The sequence below is a fragment of the Lygodium microphyllum genome, chromosome 21, assembly GCF_053477565.2.
Source record: "Lygodium microphyllum isolate KBCC chromosome 21, Lygodium_microphyllum_v1.1.10, whole genome shotgun sequence".
Classification (NCBI taxonomy): domain Eukaryota; kingdom Viridiplantae; phylum Streptophyta; class Polypodiopsida; order Schizaeales; family Lygodiaceae; genus Lygodium; species Lygodium microphyllum.
In genome coordinates this window covers 23,321,976-23,341,026 of record NC_141155.1, presented here as the reverse complement: position 1 = coordinate 23,341,026, position 19,051 = coordinate 23,321,976, and the positions used below count along the sequence as shown (strand labels likewise).

The following is a 19,051-nucleotide window of genomic DNA, read 5'->3' as shown; positions in this document are numbered from 1 at the left end:
AATCATCAACATAAATGACAAGTAGCATAATACCTTTCTCTGTTTTTCTCACATAAAGTGAGAAATCTGCCTTAGAAATCTGAAAGCCAATAGTAACAAGATACTGTCCTATCTTGTCAGACCATGCTCTAGGCGCTTGCTTCAAGCCACACAAGGCTTTCTTCAACCTGCAAATAAACTCAGGATGAATAGCATGCACATAACCTGGTGGCTGCTCCATATAGACCTCTTCTTGCAAATCACCATGCAAGAAGGCATTCTTTACATCCATCTGATGTAAAGACCATTCCTTTGATGCAGCCATAGCAATGACTGCTCTTACGATGTAGCATTTGCTTCCAAGGCATCCATTTCTTCATCCATGGCTTTCTCCCATTTTTCTTTTCCCATGGCTTGCTCAAAAGAAGTGGATTCTGGTTCCTGTATCACTTTGACCATATATGTATAGTGAATGGCTGTAAATCCATCATATTTCAGCCTATCCACAGGATACCTAACTCTAGTAGACCTGCGCAAAGTAGGTTCACTCCCAGGTGCTCTCAAAACATCCCTGGTCTTCCTTACTCCAGGTGTAACAATAGAAGGAATACCCAACTCATCATCAATGCTCTGTTCTGAGCCACTGGATTCACCATCCACATAAGAGTGACCTGCATTCACATCAAACATGGGCTGATCTACATTCTCTTTTCCTTTTCGTGATACCTGCATACCACTATTTGCACTGCCTTGAGAGGATTCTCCTGATCTCAATCTACCTGTCCATGGCGAAGAATGTGAACCACTGCTAGAGGATGCTCCAAGTCCACTAATATCTTGTGATTGATGTTGTGAATTCTGTGCAGCATTACCATTTTGTGCATCTACATATCAATCACATTTACTGGTTTATACCAGCTACTCATCTCATCAAAAACAACATCTCTGCTCACTGAAAACTTACGAGTAGAAGGGTTATAGCATCGATACCCTTTTTGCTGCAGAGAGTAACCAATAAAGATGCACTTCTCAGCTTTTGGATCCAACTTGGATCTCAACTCATCTGGCACATGTACATAGGCAATACAACCAAAAATTTTCAAATGAGAAATATCTGGTTTCCTACCAGTATACCTCTCCTCTGGAGTCATCCCATGTATTGCTGTAGTGGGAGTCCTGTTCATTATGTAGACTGCTGTAGCAACTGCCTCAGCCCAATAAAAATCTGGCAAGTCTTTTTCATTGAGCATGGCACGAGATACCTCTCCAATGTGCCTGTTTTTCCTTTTTGCAATTCCATTCTTTTGTGGGGTATAACTGCATGAATATTGCTGCTTTATGCCATGCTTCTGCAAGAACCTTGCAAACTCATTTGAGAGGTACTCTCCCCCTCCATCTGACCTTAGGCATTTTATTTGCAGGCCTGTTTGTTTTTCAACCATAGCTTTAAGAGTTTTGAAATGCCCAAAAACTTCACTTTTCTTTTTCATAAAATATACCCAAACTTTTCTGCTATAGTCGTCAATAAAAGTGACAAAATAATGACAGCCTCCAAGAGATGCAGCTTTAGTAGTCCACATATCAGAGTGGATTAATTCCAATGGCTTTTTACATTCTTGAACATGTCTAGGAAATGGTTTCCTTGCCTGTTTTCCAAACTGACAGGCTTCACATACCTTATGCATTTCTGCAACCTTGAATTTTGGCAATCCTGCAACAATATTTTGGGCCTGCATTGATTTAAGTCGCTGTACATTAACATGACCAATGCGTTTATGCCAGATATCAATATCTGCAACTACACCGTCCCATGTGCAAACATTGCTGCACTCAATTCAGACATGTCTACATCCAATGTGAACATTCTGCCCTTCTTCTTTCCTTTTGCTATCAAGCGGCCTTTATTTTTCATATCCTCAACAAAGCATCCATGAGGATTAAATCTGACCTGCAAGCCCTGCTCAACCATTTGACCAACAGAAACCAGATTCTTGGTGATATTTGGGACATGAAATACATCGGACAGGTATTTCTTTGTCCCATCCTGCATAGGCAAAGGAATTTTTCCAATCTGCACAATGGGATGTGCAGAATCATCACCAGTCTCCACAAATCCTGGTTTTTCCATTTTCCTTGCATCCTCCATCCATTCTGCATGACCTGTCATGTGGTTTGATGCACCTGAGTCAACATACCATACATCATTGCTTTCTTCTACACTTGTCACAGAATTATTCATGTGTTGCACCATGAACAAATGCTCATTTCTGTCATCACCCTGTCTACTAGAAGATGCATAATTCCCTTGTTGCAGTTTTCCATTCATGATATCATTCTGCTTTTTGTAGCAGTCTTTAGCTATATGACCCATTTTACCACATTAGTAGCATTCAACATTACTCTTTGCATTTTGACCTCTTTGCCATCCACCACGACCTCTTTAGCTCCCCCTGCCTCTAGAGTTACCACGTCCTCCTCCATAGGACTGGTTTTCTTGAGTTTGCTACATATTCTGATTTCTACCACGGCCTCCAAATCGGCCTCCTCTACCTCTGCCTCTACCTCTTCCAGCATTTGAGTAGAAGACAGCTTCTTTTGAAGTTCCTCCTGAAGAAGATGCACCACCATTTCTCTGCTCCTCAGAAATTAGAAGAGCAATCAACTCCTCAAAATTAAGAAATCTTTCACGGACGGAAATGGATGTTCGGAACTGTGCATAATCCTTTCCTAGACCATTCAAGGTCACAGAAACTAAATCATCATCTTCCACTGGTGACCCAATGGAAGCAAGTGCATCTACAATCTTCTTGACCTTCATGTGGTAGTCATTGATGCTCATATTTTCTCTTTACACATTGTGCAACTCTTGCTTGAGCTACATTTTCCTGGCTTGCATATTTGTGCTATACATTTTTGACAAAGTATCCCATGCCTCCTTTGGTGTACTTGCATCTTGAATATGCACAATAATAGAGTCTGAAATGCTGATAGACAGCCAGTACATAACTTTCCTGGCTCTCTCATGCCATGCTTTAAATGCCTGCATTTGCTGTTGATTGGGAACATCAGGAAGAACTAGTTCTTCTTCATTTCCTGCAACGATTTCCCAATATCCTTTTCCCATAAGGAAATTCGTCATTCTAAACTTCCATGCTTGGAAGTTGTTCTTGTCAAGCTTTTCAGTGACAATCTGTGAAAGAGAATCAGACGCCATTACAGAATGATGCAAAAAATTCTATCATTGCAAAGAACACAGCTTCACCCTCACAAGGGCAAATCTGCAAAACTGGCGAAAGTGGTATTTGACCACACAGTCACTTCCTAGTGACGATTTTGCATCAACAGGCAACAAGGATGATTCTGTAACTCCCAATGTCTCTGCGCACAAGCATATGATGCAATTTCTACAGTAACTTTTCACCGACCTGTAGAATAGTGGTCGCACAGCATAAAACTGGGCCTTTTTCTGAGTGCGTGCAGAAAACTTCCGCCTCCAAAACAGGCCCCGAAATGGCCTCAAATCAGAAAAATAGGGTCGCCAAGGGCTAAAGTCTTGTCCCGCAGCATATACTACCCTCTTGCTTCACCGCGAAGGGCGTCTCAACCTGAGACAATGCACTCTTGCAATTTTCGGCTGTGCTACCTGCAGAGATCTACTCCCAAAATAGAAAATGAAAGCAACACTGCTCCTCTTACCAGAACACCGCGAGCTTGGCTTGCTTTCTTGAGCTCCTTACCACGAACAAGGCTCTGATACCATGTCAAGATTGTGGGAGAGAAGGCAACTGTATGTTGTTTCTTGCTGCTCCAAGTGACTGCAGCACTCCCAAAAGAGAACACATATCCACTGGTAGATCGTCTATCAGAAATACTACCAGCCCAATCAGCATCAGTGTATCCATGCAGCTGTATCTGAACCCCAGTCTCATAAAATAGTCCATACTGCAATGTGGACTTCACATACCTGAGTATGCGTCTAGCCGCATCCAAATGCGGTTTCCTTGGAGCCTGCATAAACTGACTTACCGATCCAACAACATAGCTCAAATTTGGCCTGGTAATAGTCATATAAATCAAACTTCCTACTATGCGTCTGTACATAGTAGGGTCTTCCAGAAGCTCACCTGCACCTGTGCTCAGCTTCACATTCTGCTCCAAAGGAACTGAAATAGGCTTACAGCCTGTCATCCCATATTTGGACAGCATGTCCAATCCATACTGCCTCTGCAGGAACTGTATCCCACTTGGTGATCTAATCACCTCAATGCCCAAGAAATATTCTCTCTCTCTCTCTCTCTCTCTCTCTCTCTCTCTCAATAAGAATTGGTCAAAGATTATTAAACACATTTATACAAAAGCTTGGATAGTGAAGAAAAATAACATCATCTTATCTTCTACCCAAATCTACTCTCAATCACTCAATCACTCTATCACTTATTTTCTTAGTTCATCTCACATAGTAAAATTCTCTCTCTCTCTCTCTCTGTCTCTGTCTCTGTCTCTCTCTACATGAATTGTTGCTTAAGGATTAAACAATAATTGTGAAGAATAATAACATTATAGATATTAAAAAATAAAGATACCTCCATTATCACTTGATTGCTTGTAGTATAGACTGTTGAAGAGGAAGATTGCTTATAGTGTAGTATTGAAGAGGGAAATTGCTTGTAGTAGTGTAGAGAGTGTTGTAGATAGAGATTATTTGATTTTAGCAAATGGTATCAAAACCGCTCCTCAATGCTGCTTCAGAAGATTTTATATGCAAGAAACTATATTCTAGAGGAAAAAAGAAGAGCATACAAAATTTGGGATAAAACTAGATCTTTTAGTGGAAAGGAAAAAATGCCAAGAAATGGGTATATACTTGTCCAAAAGAGATAAAAATTTACAAGGAAACTTTGGAGTCAAAAAGACGTGTTTGGATAAAAAATAATCTTAAAATATGGTGTGCACGTCAACTTATAACATTTTTTAACTTTTTTCCTTTTAAGAAGCAGGAATGAGAATGATTCTAATATATTTTAATGTTGAAAAGTCATGAGGGTATTAAAGAGTAATCTATCAATGATTGGCTCCGTTTTTGGAGAAAACAGAATTGTATTTTTTTAGTTGTGAGGATTTTGAGGAAAAGTGACCTCATCCTATAGTTTGGGGATAAAATAGTAGGTGAATTCTATTAAAAATACAAATATGAGATTTGCTTAATTGTAGAAGATCTCTTACTATAACATTATTTTGGAATCTCTTTTTAGAGAGAGAGGTGAGAGAAAACCCTTAAGGGGCAAAAAAGAGAGTCCATATTTCTCATAATGTATCGTGGGAAATGTTGTGGACATTCAACATCTAGCAAAATGCCAACTAGCCTAAAATCAATCATAAATTTACCTATTATTATATTTTCATCATGTCAAACTTATATATGCTACACTGTTGTTCTAATTGCATAAGAACCATTGTCCCCTTGTCTTCACATCTCATATGCAACAATATTGCAAATAGACATGGATGTTGTTCCTAATGACAATGCTAAAACAATTTGTGAATGTGAACTTCTCGAATTCATCATGATTACAATATTTGCTATGTACCTACCATAATTAATGGAGGGAAAAAATTTTAAGACAATGGTTGGTTATGCTTGCATACTAAAAATATGCACTACACCTAGGAAAACTTTTCACTTTGTTAACCACAATTATGGAAGGACAAAATCAAAGAAAGTAAAAGAAATATTGGATGTTATTCTTGCAAAAAAAGATAATTTTGTTGGCTTAAACATTTTATTCTAGGCAATTGTAACTTATTTTATGGATATCATTGTTATTTTTGTACTATTTTGTGAGAGTCAAGGCCCACATTCATGCAAATTGCAAAATTTTCTATGGATGTATATTGTGAATTTGAAATGGATATGAGGGTATGGTGATGTACTTTCTTCACTTTTAGCCTAAACTACATCCAATTTACCTAAAGTAAAAGCATGCTTTAAGAGGAGGATGATGAGCCCACAACGTAGGTAGGGAACCCAAAGAAAAGTGGAAATCATAATTCATAGGATGCCTAAACCTAAGTCTAATTTATTAGGAGCCTAAACACAAACCCTAATTTTCATATATATAAGGCTTGAAAGTGAATGGAGCAATATATTTGTATGTGTGTAAATGTTGAGCTACTACTCATCTTGCTTCTATTCTCCCATCTTGTGCAACCATTGTTGAGTGACAGAGGGAGAATGAGTGGGAGCATATGCATTAATGAGGGACTCAACAAAGAAAAGCTCTATATTCTCTCTTTCTTTTCTTGGCTTTGTCCCATCTTGGTAAGAGATTGAGTTCGAGATTTTGTGTGAGGAAGAGTTTGGGAGAGAGTGAGGGACCTAGTGAGGCAAAAATTTATTCTTTCTCCTCCTCCTCTTCATCATCATCATCATCATCATCATCTTCTCTCAAAGATGGATGTGCTTGACGTGGATGTGAAGGAGTTAAAGCATTTACTTGCAGAGAGTCTATCACTTGGGTTAATGAGTGAAGCGACACCCATGTTTGTGAGTGTGGCATATCTCCCATGATTGTGAGTGTAGGAAGACATTTCTTTGAGTGCCAAACCTCTTGTTTGGGAGTGGCTATGGCAACTCTTCTGCTTGCGAGTCACCATATTCCATGTGTGTTCCTTTTTTGCATCAATTTGGTCCATTGGCTCATCTAGATGATGACACATAGTCATGTGACTGCGAGTGCAACCCTTTTGCTATGCTTACAATTTGCTCGATCGATAGCATTGGACTTGGTTGTGTTTGCAATTTTCCTAGTTGTTTTGTTGGCATTTGTTACTCGACATGTATGAGTGCTCCATGTTGTTGTTTGTCAAAGCTAATAATAATTCATTTGGTTTGGGAATCAGCATTATTCCATGTGATTGCAAGTTGAGTACTCCTTATAATGCACCTTTAATTTGCGAGAGTGGCTGATTGGTGCTAGTCTCAGCTTATGCAGCTAATGTATTTGCCATGCTTGCAAAACAAAGGGCCTTCATGAATTCCAAGATAGATGAATGAGGATTTGACATGTCTCATAGCATGGGGAGCATGGCTTCTAAAGAAAGGGAGAACTGGAATAAGTTGCCACTCTCAAGCCAACTCTAGGACATGGCTTTACCCTTTCACGATTCCACTAATATTTAGTTTAGATGGCATAGTAAAACTATTGGGATCTCCTAGAGGGCAACTAGACTTGACCGAGTCTATGCAAATCATGGTGGCTAGTGGTTATCCCCTAACTACAAATTTAGATTGCTTAAGTAATGTGATCTCATTAGAACACAATCCTTTATTGTGTATTTTTAGATTGGTCACAAGTGCAAGATATTTGGGTGGTCCTCACCCCTTCCAATAAAATACAATTTTATTAAAACAAAGGAGGTTGGTTTAAGGAAGGCTAAAGAGGCATGGCAAAAAGTGGGATTTGAAGCATTGATTTCATCAAGGATAATGAACTTTAGTTTGGAGATGCTCCATAGTCACTTAACTTCTATCATCGGGAGAGAATTAACTTGGGACAATTATGAGGAGAAGTGCAATCTACTTGAAGGTTATGATAGTTTTCATCTTACTTGGGGTAAGGTTCTTGTTAGATAGACCATTCATGCGGCAAAAATTTCATTTTTTCCTCCTATTATTACTAAATAATAGCAAGTGCCTTGGCTAGAGGATTTATTGATTTTGCAAAATTACTATAAATAGACCTCCCTTGAATCTATCAATTTGGGCATCATCAAGCTCATACAAAAATCCTTGAGTTGTATCATTGTCACAAAATGGCAACCCCTTACCAAAACGAGTGTGGTTCTAGTTCTCTCTACTTAGAATAGTGGAGACTCAAAATGAGTGTGCTTCTAGTTCTCTCTACTTTTCCCCCATCTTTTAGCAAATATCTCAAGCTCAAACATTAATAGAAACAAGGCCAAGCTACTTTATCTCGAGTATGGTGATCCTCTTGATTGGTTGAATTTGTATGGTTCTAAGTAAATCAATAAATGTGGAATTGTCAAGTATTTGGGTTGCTCTTTAGGTGCGTGCACATGAAGCTCAAATGCTGATTGCATCACATTACCTCAACTCAGAAGGCTTAGATTCTCATCTTCTGGGAAGGAAGGATTTAAGTGGGCCATAGTCTACTAAACTGTGCTTTGGGTTTATATTGTAAACTTTACTCCAAAGAGGGACAATTTGAAAGGCACGAGAGAGTTTGTGCGTGGGAAGGTCAAGAATGAGAGGGCAATACATGCACATGGCCACGGCCAGCGTTGTTTAGGTGCGTGCGAAAGCACGCTAAGAATATAAAAGTAAAAATAAGCATAAAAACAAAAACGGCGTGAATTGAAACGAAATGTCGTAGGACTCTGGGCGTTGATTGGCGGAAGGGGTTCTCGGGACTACGTGGCAGAGGGAGGTCGCTTGGAAACGTGTGGGGAGAGAGCTGATTGGCGGAAGGGGGTTCGTCGGGACCGACGTGTCATGGTTCGTCAGGGGTGCCACGTCGGCGTTGAGAGGTCGGCCGGGATGTGGGAGTTTTTGTAAGGGGACAGGCGGTCTAGTCATGTATTTTAAGGCCTATTAAGGCTGGGCAGTGAGAGGAGGAGCAGCGTAGTATATTCACTTACAGAGCTACATCTTCTTTTCATCGTCCTCGTCGTTGTCGTCGTCATTAGCAGCGTCGGCGAGAGCTTTCGCTCCGTCGTTCTCCGGCGGCGTTTGTGCAAGAAAGGCCCTCTCCAGCCCTCCTTCACAGCGTCTTTTCTCCTCCGCGCCTCTCCCTGCCATGGCTGGCCGTCGGTGCTCCGGCATCGGCTTGTTTGCTATCGTCCTCGCAGGTATGCATTTTTCCCACCTTTAACTAGCAGATTGCTGTCGTCCGCGCGTGCGTTTTCCTGTACATTTTTACTGCCCGTTTAGCAGCGATCTACGGATGCTCTCAAGCACATCCTACCGTCTCGCTGCGCGCTGAAATATAGCTCTCTCGGTCTTCCAAACCTGCCGTTACTTGGTGGCTCGGTCCTCCTCTGGATCTTACTGGAGTTGTAATGTCCTCCGTGCAGGCATTCTCCTTGCGTCGTTTGTTGCTGCGGAGGAGGCCCCCAAGCTCGGCACCGTAATCGGGATCGACCTCGGCACCACCTACTCCTGTGTGGGAGTCTACAAGAACGGCCATGTAGAGATCATCGCCAACGACCAGGGGAACCGAATAACTCCCTCCTGGGTGGCTTTCACCGATAGTGAGAGGCTCATCGGTGAGGCTGCTAAAAACCAGGCTGCCGTTAACCCGGAAAGAACCATCTTCGACGTGAAACGGTTGATTGGAAGAAAGTAAGTATTCATACGCTATGAGATTGTGGATCAACATCGCATTGTTGATTCGGGATGCTCCATTGCACAAATGCGGAGAAAAAAAAAAAAAAAGAAACTGGTAAGAAAATGCTAATGCGTTTTGGCCTGGCATAGATTCGAGGATAAGGAAGTGCAGAGGGACATGAAACTCGTGCCCTACAAGATCGTCAACAAGGACGGCAAGCCTTACATCCAGGTGAAGATCAAGGATGGAGAGGTTAAGGTCTTCAGCCCCGAAGAAATCAGTGCAATGGTCCTGACCAAGATGAAAGAAACTGCCGAAGCTTTCCTCGGGAAGAAGATCAAGGATGCAGTGGTGACTGTGCCAGGTGAGACTATTGTAGCGATTTACGATAGGAGCTAACTAGCTGCAAGCCGGGGTGGGTTTGGGGTGTCTTTGAACTAAGCACACCTCTCTGTCTGTCTGTTATTATGGCAGCTTATTTCAACGATGCTCAGAGGCAAGCCACCAAGGATGCAGGAGTCATTGCCGGATTGAACGTGGCTAGGATCATCAATGAGCCTACTGCCGCTGCGATTGCCTATGGTCTGGATAAGAAGGGAGGCGAGAAGAATATCCTTGTGTTCGACTTGGGAGGTGGAACGTTCGATGTTTCCGTACTCACGATCGACAATGGAGTGTTCGAGGTGTTGGCCACTAACGGGGACACCCATCTCGGAGGTGATCAATCATCTGCGTCTATTCTCTTTTGTCGCATTACTAGTTACTAGTAGATTATTACTAGCGGATTATTATGCACGCAAGGGGAATTAGATGGCTGCTGGCATGATCAATGCTGATGGATTTTTTAAAAATGTGGTTGCAGGTGAGGACTTTGACCAGCGCATCATGGAGTACTTCATCAAGCTCATCAAGAAGAAGTACAACAAGGACATCAGCAAGGACAACCGCGCCTTGGGAAAGCTTCGCAGAGAAGCTGAGAGAGCCAAGAGGGCTTTGAGTAACCAGCACCAAGTCAGAGTGGAGATCGAGTCTCTCTTCGATGGCATCGACTTCTCGGAGCCCCTGACACGGGCCAGGTTCGAGGAGCTCAACAACGATCTGTTCAGGAAGACGATGGGCCCTGTGAAGAAGGCCATGGATGACGCGGGTCTGCAGAAATCTCAGATCGACGAGATTGTCCTGGTGGGCGGAAGCACCAGGATTCCCAAGGTCCAGCAGCTGTTGAAGGATTTCTTCGATGGCAAAGAACCCAACAAGGGCGTGAACCCTGATGAGGCCGTGGCGTATGGAGCTGCGGTTCAAGGTGGCATTCTGAGCGGGGAGGGCGGTGACGAGACAAAAGGTGAGCTGGCTTTTCATCCGGGCAGTGCCGGGGTGATTGCTTCAATTCCTGCAGTAGGGGTTTCGCAAACTGGCGGGCAAACTCTGAAAAATGCGTGTTCTTGCTGTCTGTGTCTCCTGCAGATATCCTGCTCTTGGATGTTACTCCATTGACACTTGGTATTGAGACTGTGGGGGGGGTGATGACCAAGCTGATCCCGAGGAACACTGTGATTCCCACCAAGAAGTCCCAAGTTTTCACCACCTACCAGGATCAACAGACCACCGTCTCCATTCAGGTTGGTCACATAATCATACATAGCTTTGCCTTCTGGACGTGCCCTTTCATCCCGCGGTTGCATGTGCGGAGACTTAAGCTGTTCGTTGCGCTCGTGTTCAGGTCTTCGAAGGGGAACGTAGCATGACCAAGGATTGCAGGGAGCTCGGCAAGTTTGACTTGTCTGGCATCCCCCCTGCTCCAAGGTATGCGTGAATCATGTCTGTGCGCCCATCGTTGTAGAGTTTTGTTTTCATGGCCAGTCGTATTAATTAATGCACAGAGTGCAGGGAAACGTGTGCTGTGACTGATGATGGTGGCTTTGTTCGCCAATTGTTACTTGCAGAGGCGTGCCCCAAATCGAAGTTACATTCGAGGTGGATGCCAACGGCATCCTGAATGTGAAGGCGGAGGACAAGGGCACCGGCAAGTCTGAGAAGATCACCATCACCAACGACAAGGGGCGGTTGAGCCAAGACGAGATCGACAGAATGGTGAAGGAGGCGGAGGAGTTCGCAGAGGAAGACAAGAAAGTGCGGGAGAGAGTGGACGCCAGGAACAGCCTCGAGACGTACGTGTACAACATGAAGAACACCATCAACGACAAGGACAAGCTGGCGGACAAGATCGAGAAGGACGACAAAGAGGCCATCGAGGCGGCCCTCAAGGACGCCCTGGACTGGCTGGATGACAACCAGGGGGCCGAGAAAGAAGACTTCGAGGAGAAGCTCAAGGAAGTCGAGGCCGTCTGCAACCCCATCGTCTCGAAGGTCTACCAGCAGAACGGTGGCCCTTCCTCCGACAGCGATGACGACGACGACTCTCACGATGAGCTCTGAGAAGACAAGGATTGCCTCATCTTCAACTCACCGTTTTTTGGTTGTTTCCCCCAACTCTCGCTCTTCTTCCCCAGAACTGCCAAGGGGGTCCCGTCTCTCAAAAGAGGGGAGAGATGACGATGGTCTGATCAGAAAATGTGTAACAGCACAGCATCATATACACAGTTTGTTCAGGCTGTTCAGTAGGGACAAGACGCCTGTACGTCGGATACAAAAGCTTGTATAAATTTGAGGTTTTCTCCATTATTTTTTAGAAGAGCGGATACCATTCCTTGCATTCTTGACGAGAATCAAATTCCCACACTACCATTCTTGATCAAATCAAATTCGTGAGTCGCCTTGTTCAAATTCTTGGCTTCAAGGGCAATCGCATTTATTCTGTGTTCTTGTGCTTGGTCATTTGATGGCCCTCCTCCACTTTGACATTAGTGCGAACTTCGAAGGACGCTCTCGCAAATTCAAAAACCCACGTGTAGTCCTAAGCCTGCTTTGGGAAAGCCTCTAGGGTAGAGGGGGACCAATAGAGTGTATCTAACAATCCTCCATTATACCCTTTTTCCATAAATATTTTCTTAATGGTCAAACTGTGTATATCATATGGAACTCAATTCAAAAACTTTGGGCCATTTTGATCACTTTTATCGAGAGAAAACGAAGGGTTCATAAAAGAGTGAGGTGACAACAAGGGGCCAATAGAGCGACATTGAAGGATGCGTTGCTTTAAGGTCTTATGTACATGGCTCAAGTGCTCTCCTTACATTACACTCGTCTTTAATTTAGAACACTTTACATTACAATGTTAGGTAGCTTTAAAAAACCACCTCTTTTCGGTAGAACCGCCACTCAGTTGGGGTGGCGTGCGCTCTTCGTTTTGGGAGAACCACTGTATTGGCTGCTTTACCCTAGGTGCCTCGGAGAAAAGCTTGCAAATGTTCTTGGATGAAGGTGGTTGATCGTTGCAACTCGTGGGGCAAAAAGTGCAATGGCAAGAGCTCAAATGTTGATTCCTTGGACTTGATCCTAGTGCACAAAACCTCTTGACATCTATCCTCCTTGCATGGGCCCCACCATTAGAAAAGAAGAAAAAAGAGAGATTTGATGCACTTTTGTTCGTAACCAAAGCCAAAATAGGGAAACGCATTATGCGATAAAAGCCTTCTATAGCATGATAGGCAAGAAGGAGCATTGAAAAGTTCATTGGGAAGGGCTAGAAGAGTTATGGGTTTCGTACCTCAGTGGCCAATTAAAACGCTCCTTTCTTTCCGTGTTAGCCACTCACCCATTACGCTTTGTCATGCTATTAGTCCTTCGAAGTTACTTTAAATCGACTCTTTGGGGTCATCATTTTATAGGCCCTAGTATCCTAACCGTTTTAAAGTCCATCTACTAGCTTTCAACACTGGTGGCACACATGGCTACACTCTCCTTCCTCTATGTATGCATGGGGGTATATTGGTCAAGCATGGCTTAGGAGCAACACTAGTAGAGGAAAAGTATAGGGCACGCCATGGAGATGGAATACTTAGAGGCAGTCAATTGTGGTGTAGTCGATCACAAGAAAGTCGAAAAGTCAATGCAGAGCAATTCGCAAGTTCATAGTGAGAAAAGGAGTTGAACATTCGAGCAAGTTGTTGGGGTTCGAAAATGAAATAGAGAAATGTAATTTAGGACTTCAAGAGAGGCTCATACAAACCAAACAATAACTTAGACGATTTGAAGTGGAGGACTTCGAAAGAATTCGTCTTTATACTAGTTCGTGGTGAGCAAAGAAAGTAGATAAGCCCGCCAAGGTGATGCTTCCCATTCTTAGAAAGAAAGACGAAAGAGAGACAACTCTTCTACCCACAAGAAGTCATGGCAACAAAGCTAACAATAACGTTGGAAACCTACTCATAGTAAGGAACTTCTTTGTTGATGTTTTCAGCCCTACTTCAACTCAAGACCTAAAGTAAGGGTGGCTCGACCAATCAGTCACGGTGGATGCAAGCCTATGTAGTAGTGGTGTTCAAGATCAAGGTATAGGATTGGAGCGTGGTGGACACTCCCCACCTAGTTGTGTTGATAAGGATTGCCGGTCCCTGTAGACAGGTTCTCTCATGTAGTTGTGGTGAGTATCCAAGTATTTAGGTGGTGATGAAGGGCAAGTAGAGTAAAAACATTAAGCCGAGCTTCCAAATTTTTCTTGCATGCACTAGTCCATGGCATATCTTGTTTGTTAAGGAGTTCATTCTATTATTTAGAGCACCATATCATCCATAAAGTGCGTTTGCAATTTATTAATCTATTATGTGTGGATGTAACAAAATTATATTTCCCTAAAATAAAATGATAACCGGGCTCACTTCCGTGCAACTTGTAATATCACCCAAGTCTAAACTAAAAGACATGCAACAGATGCAAAGGTTGTAGAAGAAACCTTAAATGTGTGTAAGTGAATAGAGAGCCTATTCTTGTGTGTGCGCATAGTTTGTGATGTGGGGAGAGCACCTATTCTAGTGTGTGCGCGTAGTTTACGATGTAGGGAGAGTCTTTTATCCAAGGCATAGTTTCTATAGGTTGATGTAAGATAGGTGAATGGCCTCTACATATGCATGTAACTAGGCTGCCAATATACCGATCCCCCTAATGGTTTGTCTCTAGCTAGTTACCTACACTTGACCACCATTAGATGTCGAAACCAAGGCCTACTAGGTAAATGCGTTGCTCATAAATGCCTCCTCCTCATTTGGGGGGACTTATAAAGATAGAGTCAACAATTTACCTATGTAGTTACATGAGAGGTGGAGAATTGATCTCTAATCGCTTTTAAGACCTAGAATGAATAATTGGCTAAGAAAACTAAGCCAATGACTAGGAGATCACAAGGACTAGCTTAGCCAATTTGACTTCAATTTTGTTGCCACATACATTGGGAGTCAATGTGTTCTAGGAAGGAGATGATTATCATGTTGTCCTTCCAATGGAGGCTTTAGGTCTCTATGCAAAGTGGGATATAATCAACATAGGAGTAGGAGTTAGTATCATGAATCAATCTATCTTGAAATCTTGGGGTAGCCCACCAAGCAAGGATTTACACTTCAATCTAGTGGGTTCATAGTTTTTCTGTTGAATGTATTGAAGGATTGGCTAGTTATCATTCCAATATTATGTTTTTAATAAACTTTGTAGTCATGAAAGGGATTGAGTAATGTTTATTGTTTAGTTTCCCTGGATGCAAAACACAAGTGTAACATGCTTATCTAATAAATTGTGATAGCACGCATTTTTTATAGTCCATCAGGAGGTAATCAAAGTAATTGCAATTCGAAACTCCCTTGGAATAATCGAACATTTGTAACCTTGAACTGCTTGAACCTTGAACCATAATTAGTTTTTGAGGTAATTGCATTGCTATCATCCCTTAAATTGAAGCAAACCATTGCTTCACTTGGTTTAAAGAGAGTGAGAAACAAGGAGAGCAATGCCTATTGACCCCTGTATCCATAATGTATACTCTTGACTTTGGCTTTCTAAAATGGCATTGGTTTAGGATCTAAGACAACACACTAGGATAGTCAATGTTTGGCGCTTCTTGGCTTGTTCTAATCTAGTGTTTGAGTTTTTGTGGAAGTCTCTTGGCTTATTAAACCACCTTACTATAAGAAATATTAGTTTTCTCGAGAAGTATTCTTAGTTGTCGAATCATCCTAACATAATTCAGTTCGACATCTAAAGGTAGCTTTGTTAATTAACTTGTTAAATAGTGTTCTTTTCTTGTAGCTTAAGCACAAATACAACAATCCTTTTGGAAAACAAAAATATTTATTTGAATTTTATTGTCTTTATTCTTATTCCAATAACTATTCTTGTCCATATTAGGACTCTGGTCGAAGGCCAAAATAAGCATGCCAAGTCCACCTTCGAGTAGCATTAGGGCATTTGATTAGATCCATTAGACTTGTAGGGAGTAAGCTATTCCTAGCACACCCAGGGAATTACGGCTGGAGCTCACATGGCTCCTTGGTATCTCCTAGTATACAATAAGTCCCTATGGAGAGATTTCTTGCATCTGGTGCTAGTCCAAGTAATCTAAAGCTGTAATCCAACCTTGTCAATGAAAAGCTAGTGTAACTAACCTCGGGGGAGGTCTAGTGTGCGCATCCAAGAGTTAATCTATTTTGGATATATTATTTATTAGAACCCACAAATATTGTAAACATTCCTTTCAATGCAACAAGTATTAGGATAAAATATACTTGTGCATAAATGTCCATCTAAGCCTTGAGGTTATAACTATATGTTTTGATTGATTTAAGTCATGGTCCTTGTTCATGGGTCTTGGGCTTTACCAATGAGATGCCTTGCATTGGGCTATCTCATTTCCAATCTAGGTAACAAAACAAAGTGTCTATTTTAAGCATCGAAGACTTTCTTTTCTAAATGGGTCAAAAATTTCAGTATAACTAAATTACCTCTTTCGCTTCAATTCCATTGAGGTACCTTGCTAGACAATTCTCTAGCAAAAAGAGTTATGTTTTCCTAACCCTTGCTAGTTTGAGAGGTTAATCTCTCCCTATTAACTGGTTTTTATATGATAGTTAACATAATTTCTAATTAAGATTCCCAACAACCTTGACTTCCTTAAATCTTTTCTTTCAAAATTGAAAGTTCGTTTTATATTCGTTGAATCAAGTATTTCACCATCATAATTATGAAAATTCCATGCTTTTGAAAATTCTAAAGCACAGACTAGGTATCATCATGGGAGTGGCACTCTTATTGGAATTTCCATTCAAGTACCTATATTTTTGTAATGTGCTTGCCTATCAGCTATCCAAGCATGTTTTTAGTGGTCCATCGAGAGAGAGTCTAAGCAATGCCGCCTGGCACTCCCATGGAATGTCATGGGGTTTGTTGCCTAGGGTTTTCCGAGTTCGGAACATTCACGACCGAACCCACTAGGATCAACCTGAAACTTGAGTCCCTAGTGGTCAAGGTCTCCTGATAATATTCTAGCGTCGGGTCCTGGACATCCTACTTTATGTAGAGATACCCAAGCCGAAGCAAACCCATACCGCACTTGGTTCAAAGAGAATGGGAAACAAGAGGGATGCACCGCTCAAGCTCTTTGTCCATAGGGAATAGTCCCATTCTGGTCACCTAAAATAGCATGAATCAGGTTCTAACCTAATAATACCTAAAGATCGTATGATTGTAGAACCTTGTGAGAAGCCTCCCAGTCCTTTGGGACCACCCTGCCGTAGGACAAACCCATCGGGGGTTCTACCCACCCGCTTCCCTTAGTAGGCATTCTTTAGTTATCTAATTAGGTCCTATCACATTTATGTGCGGCATTCAAATTCAGCTTCCTTAATTAGGCCTTTTAGAGAACATGGTTCGTTCATGTAATTTATGGCATAGACATGAATATAGAGCAAGCAATTCTTTGACAAGAAAGTTCAAACAAATTCCTTAACTTATCTTCACGTTAATCTTCACATGGCACCATAATTTCTATCCATTATCTAGAATAGGATCTTCCAACTCCCTAGATGTTGGGCTCACGGCAGTCTACAATCCGTTCCAGACTAGGCAAGGGGTGTCCAGAGCTCCATTTGACCCCAAGCGACCTAGGAATGAGACAACTTCCGTGGTTGGCCTTTTCACCACTCGACCTTTGGCTCGTGAATTGAGTACTGCCCTCTTGGGTTGAAACATGATGCGACCTTGGAGATGATCCACTTGCGTAAAATATCCTTCCTTAATTAATCCAATTAAGAATCAAGCATAATCCAGACAATTAGCCTAATATCATATTCCAAGAAAACATTTCTTTATTTCCCCATGGCTACTTGTCATCACTAACCCGTGCCATGAATTTACCATCAAACACAAGCACTTGGAATAATCATCCAAATCACATCCCAACAATCAGTTTAATGCAAAAGCATTTAGGACTTATTTGATCAATCCAAAAAAACAAAGGTATCATTTTTCAAACATTGTGGGAATAGTCGTGATAGCCTTTCCATCGCGTACACGACGTAAGTTCTATAAGTCACTTACATTGTTCAATAACCCAACCTTCTTCCCAACAAGTACAAAAGCATCAGCCTTTCCTTCGACTTAGGGTTTCCTAATCCTTGAGCTCTTCATTTTCCCTAGAGTTGTGGTTGCATCTACCCCAACCCCGAGTAGGATTGATAACATAATCGCTATCAAATGGATCTCAGGGCATCTTAGTCTTAGTCCTTATGGTCATTGTTTGTGTTAACTACGCACATCATCAAGATCCCCATGAACCAACAGATTCAAGATTGAATTTTCCCTAGGATAGATTACTTATCATGCAATTCGTCAAGCGTGCAAGTTACAGCATACTTCCAGTGTGGGGAAATACCCATCTATTATTTTCATGAAAAATGCCCACCCTCTTAAGAGAGGAAGAGAAAGAGTTTCTCTCCCTCTCTCTTTCCCTCTTCTTCTTCTTTCTCTCTCCTCCTCCTCCTCCTCCTTCTTCTTCTTCTTTATCTCTCTATCTTCTCACCTCTTCCTTTCTCTCGCTCCCTCCCTCCCTCCCTCCCTCCCTCTCTCTCTCTCTCTCTCTTCTCTCTCTCACCCTCACCCTCTCTCTCTCTCTCTTCTCCCTCTCTCTCTTCTCATTGCTCCCTTCCTTTCCCTCTCTCTTCCTCGACAGCAAAAAGAGGGGGGGAGAATAAGGTGGCCTCCGTTATTTGCTTAAGGAGGGGGGAGTTATAATAGGAGGGGAGGGTTATTTTTGGGGGGAGAAACGTGTGGAAGAGGTGGAGCGGTGGTGGCCTTTCCCACCCTCCACTTGTTGCATCGCATGGCACTGTAGACTGTTAGAGAGGGGTGGTAGGCCCATGCCTCCCCCTCCACTTCATCTTCCTCCACGTCATCCTCATCCTCCTTGTCATCGTCGCCGTTTGCCTCCCTCCCTCGTCATCATCGATGCCTCCCTCCCACATTGTCATCACGTTCTTCCTTCCCTTGCGATCATCGCTGATGGCGCCATCTTTTCCTTTCTTCCCTTCCCCCCCTCGCCACTTGTCGTTGTTGGCGAGACAAGGGGGGATTTCAATTAATTTAAAAAGGGGGGTGGTTACCATGTGGGATCTGGGGTGAGATATTACATCCTCTCCCCCTTAGAGAACTCGAGATGTCCTCATCTCGAAAGAATTAGGGAAGAAAAGAATTAATGGGGCTTGAGACCTATGGGTTAGGACCCACCACGCTTCCGCTGCGCTACTCCGATCACTCATAGGCATGCGGTCTTTTGAAACATAAAC

At 42.4% G+C, this 19,051-nt stretch overlaps 1 protein-coding gene across 1 annotated transcript in view; it reads left to right on the top strand.

Moving 5' to 3' along the window:
• Positions 1–12,120, top strand: part of LOC148017810 (luminal-binding protein 5) — a 53,887-nt gene extending 41,767 nt beyond the window's left edge. The window contains exons 2-9 of the mRNA XM_087661893.1: positions 8,651–8,847; positions 9,073–9,340; positions 9,476–9,690; positions 9,801–10,043; positions 10,189–10,668; positions 10,791–10,945; positions 11,047–11,129; positions 11,270–12,120. Coding sequence (XP_087518019.1) covers positions 8,796–8,847; positions 9,073–9,340; positions 9,476–9,690; positions 9,801–10,043; positions 10,189–10,668; positions 10,791–10,945; positions 11,047–11,129; positions 11,270–11,762 — 1,989 coding nt within the window. The 5' untranslated portion in view covers positions 8,651–8,795 and the 3' untranslated portion in view covers positions 11,763–12,120. The remainder of the gene's footprint in view (positions 1–8,650; positions 8,848–9,072; positions 9,341–9,475; positions 9,691–9,800; positions 10,044–10,188; positions 10,669–10,790; positions 10,946–11,046; positions 11,130–11,269) is intronic.
• Positions 12,121–19,051: the final 6,931 nt, after the last annotated feature.